This window comes from Aspergillus sclerotioniger (assembly GCF_003184525.1).
Source record: "Aspergillus sclerotioniger CBS 115572 chromosome Unknown BO94scaffold_2, whole genome shotgun sequence".
In the NCBI taxonomy this organism is placed as follows: Eukaryota; Fungi; Ascomycota; class Eurotiomycetes; order Eurotiales; family Aspergillaceae; genus Aspergillus; species Aspergillus sclerotioniger.
The window spans coordinates 1,840,283-1,848,819 of NW_020290992.1; the positions used below are offsets into that span (position 1 = coordinate 1,840,283).

The following is an 8,537-nucleotide window of genomic DNA, read 5'->3' on the forward strand; positions in this document are numbered from 1 at the left end:
CACTCGGGCCTGCTGTGCTCTTTCAGTAGTCCATCCAAGCAGATGCCTCTTGTTGGCCTCTTCTTCAATTTGGGATTGTAGGGCTTGGTCAAATATGCTGGAAGCAAGGCATAGATATGGCCCCTCTTCAGCATGCAGGTCTTCCTCTTCCAAGATTTCTTAGTCGGTCACCCCGATTTCTGAACCTGCGGTCGGCGCCTTATCTGCGCGCTTGTTATTTTGCGAGGTCGTGTTTGAGCTCACGAGCAGGGGCGTCTTATCTTGGGGACCGTTTCCAGACGTGGAAGGGACCGTAATTGGGCTCTCCGGGGTGGAATTGCTCTCGGCGGTGGTTGGGCGCGCGGGCACGGGCGTCTCATCCCGGGCACCGTGCCCAGATTGCAACAGGGTGGGTGGCTCCTCAGCCATGGGAGATGCCAATGGCTCGCGCTGTTCGCAAGCATTGGTTGTGGCACATGGTAGCGTCGGAGAGGGTGGAAGGCTGCCCGGGAGGCGTTGGTTAACCAGGGTAAACTGCGTGCCCTGCCGCGAGCCAGAGCGGGGAGTCCCCACGGCCGCAATCGGGGTTCTAGGAGCAGGTGTCTCATGCCAGGCATGGTGCCCGGGCGGAGTTTCTGAACGAGCGTTGTCCGGTGTATGCTGGCGCTCCAAAGGGGTCGGCCTGGAAGCAAGTGAGATGTAGCGACTGGACTGCTGAGGCGTAAGGGCTGGGGATTCTGAGGCCATGGTTTCAGCATATGATTGCGAGTTTTCGGGTACACTGGTCAGAGTACCTTGAACGCGGTCAATGAAGAGGCTTTCCGCTGTAATCTCCTCGGGAGACGGGATTGACCATTGCTGGCCAGCAATCTTCAATGCCTGCTCAAGGTCCACCGTGCTAAGTGAGATTGTGGTTTTCTGCCCCTTGCGGCCATGTTTACTTTTCTTTGACTTCTGAACACGGTTCAGGATAGCACGATTAAGGGCGCCAATACCGTCTTACTCCTTGTAGAACTTGTTGGTAAGGGTTTTGAGCGCATGGTGCCAATGCTGGCTGTTGTAGCATGTCAGGAGTGCACTTCCATAGTGTGGGTATCGCGATGGGACTTGTTGTTTGGCCGGTTCACCTGACAGTTTGTTTTGTCTCACTCAATCACGCGCTTCCTGATACTCGGGAAATCTCTTCTGGTACTCATCGGTTTCCGAATACTCCTTGAAACCAGCGATATATGCACGACCGAGATTCTCCAAACTGATAAAGGCCTGCATCAATTTTTCCACCGCGGGCCCGAATGTAGCGGCTGTGATCGAATGTGCCTGCTTAAAGTAGTCAAGATAATCAGCACATGGTAGTATTTAGTGCTTTGCCTTAGGTTCCACGAGAAGGTCTCTAAAGGTGTGGACAGGGACATTACCTAAGGTGCTGTCTAAAGGGAGCCGCGTGTTACTGAGTTCGTGCTTGTCCTTGAGTGTCAAGAAGGCCAACTCCAGCTCTGGCTCGGTAGTATTGGGCTGCGCAAACTCGGTATCTGACCATAAGAAATTATTTGTTTCCATGTCCTGTATAATGTATCGCTCGAAATCAATCTCATCCAGCAGGCCTCCAGGAGACATTTCAGTGCGCGGTTCGGGTTGCTTGCTGTCAGTACCTGTACCGCTGTCAGGCTGATTAATGGCCTGGGGGCTGTCTTGGTTGTATGCCATGATGTGGGCTTGGGTTGGTATCCTGTTAGCTATCTTGTAGCTGCGGCAATCGGGAAATCGTTGGAACAAGGGCAAGGTTGCACTAAATGCTCGCGGACGCTCAATGTCATAGCAATGTCAGTCCGGGCTCGATTCTGGTGAGACCTACTTCAGGGAGGAGGTTAGCTTTCTGTTCAATTGCTATAGGAATCTGGAAGGGTAGCGTGTTGCTGTCGTGAGTTATAGCTAGCTGTGCTATGGGGGCCTTACCGGTTAGAATGGGAATGGTTATAGCAATATCAGTTATTGCCCAATTCAATTGAAACTAAGCCAGAGAATATGTTAGCGTGATGTCTAGTGATTACATGAACCTAGATAGGTTGCCATGTGTTGTCGGGAGTTCAGCATGGTAGTGTCTCGAAACACTCACCTGGTGTGGCCGAGTAGCCTTGTAGCAGCGGCACCGAGGATCCGACAGCGATGTGGCTTGGTCAGAAAAGAGGCAGTGTTTAGCATCTCACTGCTTGCGGGGGTTGAAATCACGAGCTCATTGCCCGGGCGAGATATGTATGGGTTTGGTGAGATGAGAATTAGAAGAGGATGAAGGAGTGAAGGAGAGACAGAGGCGCAAGATCTTATCTAGAGGCTGAATTCTCGCCCAGGCCACCCCGTAAGAGTAGATTATCTCAATATTTGTTTCCTTCTATTCCCTCATTTACTACCTTATTTACTTGCCGAGTGACTCTGCAACAGTCCTGATTGGCTTTCACTTGCGGTTGTGTTGGTGGTGAATGATCTATGATTCTGATTGGCTTATTTCTGCCGGTCGGCGGTCACGCTCATCGCGGGCACCGTGCCCGGTGCGGAGTAATGATCCTCATGCCGGACTGTTTCCACCCTTTCTTTAATCTTCATGGCTCCATAGTATAGTAACATACTGGCTTTCAGACCCAGCTCAGCGGGCGTTCGTGTTCCAAGGTTGGCTTGTAGGCCACATTGACCAAGACAAGAGCAGCATTGGCGGGGGTTGCCATTAAGCAGAAGTTTGCCACGAATAGAGACAGAATCAGGCTCTCGCATCGGGCGCGGAGGTTAACGTCCCGGCCACAAAGGTCCAGGAGCTGGTACATGGGTAGGTCGTGAAGGGTCTTGTTGATTAGCTCGTCCGGAAGGGCGGGCGCGATTGCCATGGTAGGTTGGTGCCAACACAGACACCAATGAACCACTGCCACGCTTTCACCCTATCGGGAAATGGAAAACACAACCCTGGCCTTTTTAATTCTTTGCACTTCCAGTTTGATATCCCTTTAATCTCTGCACTTTTTCTAACCCTACTCTTTCCCCAGAAGGATTTCATCCAGTGCATTCGACAACCGCTATAAATCAATCTACTCGTATTATTGATCCAGACGGGGAGGTGATAATAATACTGCGCCATGCAAATTCTCCTTTTGCACAACCAGACGAGACTATGGTTGCTGGCATGGTCTCTCACACCCTTCTTCCGAAATTTTGGGATGTTATCCAACGTCCTGCGAAAGTATTTGATTTCTCAACGATACTAATCGAAGAACCTACCCCAGAGGTTGCCGATGATCCTACCACAGAGGCTACCGACGAAGAACCTATCCCAGCTGAAGAACAACCTGCCGAAAAACCGATCGAGCCCGAACTCATATGTGATCCGCTGCACGAAAACTGCTTCCGCATCAAAGTCTCCGCGAAACATTTAATATTTGTCTCACCAGTGTTTAAGAACATGCTCACTGGCGGTTGGGAGGAGAGCATTAATTATCTGCAAAAGGGCTCAGTCGAGATTCCTGCGGAGAGTTGGGATATTGACGCGCTCATGATCCTACTCCAAATCATTCTTGGTCAATACTACGTTATACCCCGGCAACTCAACCTTGAGTTACTTGCAAAAGTTGCTGTTCTAGCCGACTACTATAACTGCAGGGAAACTGTAGACATGCTGGCGGGAACTTGGATTGAGGCTCTGAAGGAAGATGTTCCCACAACATATTGCCGGGATTTAATACTGTGGTTGTGGGTTTCCTGGTATTTCCGGCTTCCGTCTCAGCTCAAAAAAGCTACCTCAACTGCCATGTCATGTTGTGGCAACGGGATTAGCAATCTGGGGCTTCCAATTCCGGGATATATCATAAGTAAGGATTAAGAAACTGTCTGTTCTCTCCCCGTGACACGCTAATAGCATTGCAGCATCGATGAATGTCGGTAGGGACGAAGCTATCGATAAATTAGTTGGCCAACTTCATGATACATGTAACACCCTCCTAAGCGGCGATCAGAGATGTAATTTTACGTGCAGCTCGGCCATGTATGGCGCACTTACAAAGCAAATGCATGTGAATGCTCTGCTTTCACCGAGACCTGTGGCTCCCTTCCCTAATATAACCTACGAACACCTGGTACGAAAGATATTATCGTTCGAATCGCCAGTATGGTACTCACGTCATAGCAAAGCCGCTCACACATGCTCTAGCTCATCCTTGAGGATTCTGATTGGCGAGTTCAACGATTATATTGAAGGTCTTGTCCTAAGTTTTTAGGGCCGGCAGAAATGACATATTCTGTTAAGGACCTTGGTGGGGAGATGCAAGAGAGAATGGATGCTTTTTCTGGAACTTGTTTGATTAGGGAAAGCGCCAAGTATATACTATTAAGCCACCATTTGCTCTTGGAATGCCTGCCATCATTAAGGTAAAAAAGCAGTACGTGTTCCTGCCTTTATTTATGAAAGCCCAATCAATGTTACTAATTTAGGTAGAGTGGACCCCTGGAGTATCAAACCCGACTACAGCCGATGCAGCAATGAGATCAACCGCGAAATCCACAATCTCCAGGTCCTAACAGACGCTGGCTGCCAGCATACACCCAGGCTTATTGATTGGTCTGTTGGACGGCAGAGTCACGGTGGCGCGCTCCCGGGCGGGTATATTGCGTACATTGTCATGGAGAAAGTTCCAGGAAAAGAATTAGGTGAATATAATGACATGGAGAGATCCGAGCAGCGCCGCGTGCAGCTTGCTTTTCTAGAGGCAATATGGTACGTCTTGTTTTTCTTGAATTATCATTACATATACATTTTTTTTTTCATGACCTTGAATGTTAAGTCCTCTGAGCTTTTGTTGAACGCGGACAGGAGTTTCAGAAAATTCCAACTGATTCACTCGGAAACTCGCCTTCCCAATCTGATTTGGGACCCTGATGGAACAAAATGGTAAGTGTCCTCCCTGCTGACCAACAAGACCCAGCTGACTTTTGGTATAGTTACATTGTGGATCTTGAAGACGCCGAGCACGATCCCGAGATGGCAGCAGAGGACTTCTCCATGGATCCATGGGAGGAACTTATGACTTGGGGACTGATAAGGACGTTTGATCGCCCCTTGGTGGACACTTGTGGCAAAGAGGAATTGATCGAGTATTGGAAGGAACATATGGACGAGCAATAGACTTTCACCCTATATTACATCGTTTGATTACCTGCCGTGAAAATGGTTAGCTTTTGGTAGAGGAAGCCCAATATGGTCCACTGCCATTATGCTTCCATCACTCAGAAAGAGATAGGCATCAGCTCAATGGGCTTTGCTACTTAAACCATCCACTGTTCCCTGGTAGTAGATCCCCCGCCATACTTCTTTCTTCTCTCACCTGAAAATCCACTTGCCCGTACTTTAATTTAGGATGAATAACTTAAACAACACGCAGGTCTTCACTGCGCGGGATATCATCATGGATTCATTCCCAGCTCTTGCGAAGAGTAATCGTCATTCATCTGGTACCGGCCTTCACAAGATCGATTTTATAGGCAAGCTGGAGTACTGGGACGACTTCGCTGACAAGGTTCGAGCGGCCTTTCAGCGTGTCAGCTGGGAGCGGCACCAGCGCGCAATGTCAGCACAAGTGACGAATGAGAAGGACGTGAATTATACTAAATAATACCAGCGCCTGTTATGCTACGCATGTTTTTTTTACCATTAATGTCTTCTTCTTCTTCTTCTTCTTCTTCTTCTTCTTCTTCTTCAACAAACACCCTGACAGGCTCGACGGCAGCCGCAGGTTCAGGCACCGGCCTAGCTTGCGCAGCATCTGCTAGGGTATGGACAGCAGGATCATTTGCATCTCGATCAATAATCTCGTAGGCACGCGTGAGGAGGCGATGTTGGTTCCATTCTGCGCATTCACATGTCCTCCAACGTCCACCGCAATTATAACAAAACTGTGCACCGCAGCCACAACTATAAATTTATATGTTCAGTTAGCTGACGCCGAAGTAAGTTGAAAAACGAAGCAGGGATACAGACGTTATGTGATTGCAGCCATGCTGTAGTTCTACCACTCGCCAGCACGAGTAGCAGCGTTGCCAACCATTCTCCTGTGCTGTCTCCAAAAGCTGTTGCATAGCTGTGTCGTTCGGACAGTCGCCTATATGCGCTCTTTCTTTGCAAAAAGTGCACGTTGTGAACAAGCACTTAGGACATGTGGCGATATCGTCATGGATGTTTGACGGATGAATGAACGCTGAGCAATCAGGAGAATAGCAGTATGTTCTATTGGGTGTCTCGAACTCTATTCTCTTCTTTTCAAAGCGTTTCACGAGGTCAGGCTTGAGAAATATGCGGGTAGCATTGAAAACGAAAGGCTGTCGGCAGCATCGTGGAGGAAACAGAGACTCATCATTTATAGCTGCTTCAAAGAGCTCCTCGAGACACGACCGACAGTACTGATGATTACAAGGAGCTCGGAGAACATTGTAGAACTCCGTTTCCTCCCTGCAGGCAACGCAGTGATGCATTAGTGTTGTTTTACTGGGTGCTCGCTTAGCCGCCCAAGCAGAGGATTCGGCGTTATCTGAGTTTGCATCATCCGCCTCAAAGTATCCGCAGGACCCAGACATGTGAAGAGCCTGAAGCGTCTCAAGTATTTCATCGTCAAGGTAATTGGGGTCAATGTCTAGCTGAGGTTCCTCCGTAGTGACAGGTTGATCGTCGTTTCTCCAGTTGCGGGCCAGTTCTCGGTCTCTGGCAGCAATCTTCTCTTCCATTTCGCTATCAGCGATAGCTTGACCATCAGCCTGAACCGCGAAGTAAAAACTCATTGCCATGCGCTTATCTTCAGCGAGGTTGGAGGCGTTTCGGAGGTCTTCTTGCTGCATCCGAAACGCTATCTCTTCGTCGGTCGGTTCTCGGGACTTGCCCTCGGAGGTTTCGAAATACAGGCAGGCATCTTCGAGCTGCAGTTGAAGAATAAGGTCTGCTGTCTCTTGATCGATGTCTGACTCAGGGTCGTAAGCCATTGTGATTGTGAGAAAGAGGTAGCTGAACGGCTCAGTTGGCTCAGTTGCTGGTGTGGAGATGGGTTCAAAAGAAGGAACACCAAATTCCTGTTGGGATAACAGGAAGGTGATAATGTGAGGAGGAGGGGTAGGGAGAAACACAGAGAAGTACTTGGAACATTTCTTAGAATAGATTCCTGTTATTGCGTGAAGTGAATGTTTCTGTGAATCTGCAGCCCCCTGGTTCGCTGCTTGCCGCTTGCGTTGCCCATTGCCCAAGTCCAGGCATTCACCACACCAGAAAGGGAAAACTTTCGGGGGAAATGAAAGTAAGACGAGCTTCAAGCTCCTAGAAATTAATCAGGGAGACCGAGTAGATCATCTTGCGCGAAATGATGAGATTGGGAGAAGCAGAGCCCGTTGTGGAGGATGGAAGGTGCGGCCACGAAGTGCTCGTCCTCTTATTTAGATTATTTATAGTTAACAGATCCCTCCCATTATATCAAACCCATTGGTTCTTTTTTCCGGGCTCAAATCCACGGACGCGGACAACCATAGCGAGTCATTTCCATGTCCGTCTATTCTGTGTTGTGTAACCACTCCGGTCGTCGGTTACTCAGATCGGGATTCTACTCGATAAGAGTCCTTGCTTTTCCGGACGTGGCCTTCTACCTGATGAGTCCGCCTCACTAGTTCATTCAGCTAGCAGGGGTCCGTAACAACTATTATACAAAAGATTTAATTATATTAATATAACAGTATTAATTATTAATATTAATATAACAGTATTAATTATTAATATTAATATCTGTCCAAGTTTTACTAACTAATTAAATTAGTTAACAGTAAAGTTATATCTTCATTTTTAATATCTTACTTTTTATTTATAATAGTAATTTCAAATCTGTGTTAAGCTAGATATAAAAGCTCTTAAGATAGTATACTGCTATATAAAAATAAATACTAATTTAAATATTATTTTTGAAAAAGATTTTATTAAAAGTATAAAAATCTTTATAAATATAGTCTATACAGATTATAAAAATAGTAAATCTATAGAAAAATATATTATATTTCATATAAGATTATTGATATTATAAGCTTTATAAAAATAAATAGTACTAATTCTTTCTTTTACTATTACAGATTTCTGTATATATGATAATCCTATTAAAGAAATATTATATATTAAAAAATGAATAATAATATTTAATCTTATAATCTTATTTAATAACTGGATCCCTGTGTTCACAGACTCAGCTAATCTTTTTATAATTTTATATTAAGAATCTTACTCTTACTTTATCAGATAGTTAGATAATAAATATCTCTTTATTATTAATATAATTATTAAAAATATTATTAAAATATTATATATTACAGAAATAAAGAATTCTATAAATAATTTCATTAAGTTATTTAATCTAAAGATATTCCAGATCTTTTTAGTATTATTAAAAGTAATGCTGAACCACATAATTGTTACAGACCCCTGCTAGCCAGGTTGCTAGCAGAAGCGGACTTGTCAGGCAGAAAGGTAACGACCAGGAAGGACTCGGGCAGCCAGCAACTCTTAT

General features: G+C 46.2%; 4 protein-coding genes across 4 annotated transcripts; 2 read left to right on the forward strand and 2 right to left on the reverse strand.

Annotated features, from left to right (window-relative positions):
- Window positions 1–159: 159 nt before the first annotated feature.
- On the reverse strand, window positions 160–1,683 carry BO94DRAFT_581222 (uncharacterized protein; the record flags this gene model as incomplete). The annotated part of the gene is made up of 4 exons (XM_025615387.1): window positions 160–933; window positions 983–1,029; window positions 1,137–1,296; window positions 1,360–1,683. The coding sequence occupies 4 exons, from the start codon at window positions 1,681–1,683 to the stop codon at window positions 160–162; spliced, it is 1,305 nt and encodes a 434-aa protein (XP_025472850.1).
- A 902-nt stretch (window positions 1,684–2,585) lies between these two features.
- On the forward strand, window positions 2,586–4,502 carry BO94DRAFT_143947 (BTB/POZ domain-containing protein). Its single transcript, XM_025605739.1, has 4 exons — window positions 2,586–2,857; window positions 3,009–3,827; window positions 3,883–4,394; window positions 4,451–4,502. Exons 1-3 carry the CDS (start codon window positions 2,851–2,853, stop codon window positions 4,230–4,232), a joined length of 1,176 nt encoding a protein of 391 aa, XP_025472851.1. The 5' UTR covers window positions 2,586–2,850; the 3' UTR covers window positions 4,233–4,394; window positions 4,451–4,502.
- On the forward strand, window positions 4,103–5,288 carry BO94DRAFT_143955 (uncharacterized protein). Its single transcript, XM_025605740.1, has 4 exons — window positions 4,103–4,394; window positions 4,451–4,729; window positions 4,826–4,903; window positions 4,954–5,288. Exons 1-4 carry the CDS (start codon window positions 4,366–4,368, stop codon window positions 5,135–5,137), a joined length of 570 nt encoding a protein of 189 aa, XP_025472852.1. The 5' UTR covers window positions 4,103–4,365; the 3' UTR covers window positions 5,138–5,288.
- Window positions 5,289–5,616: 328 nt separating this feature from the next.
- BO94DRAFT_601327 (E3 ubiquitin-protein ligase) lies at window positions 5,617–6,981 on the reverse strand (the record flags this gene model as incomplete). Its single annotated transcript, XM_025616383.1, has 2 exons — window positions 5,617–5,923; window positions 5,990–6,981. 2 exons carry the CDS (start codon window positions 6,979–6,981, stop codon window positions 5,617–5,619), a joined length of 1,299 nt encoding a protein of 432 aa, XP_025472853.1.
- Between the last annotated feature and the right edge of the window lie 1,556 nt (window positions 6,982–8,537).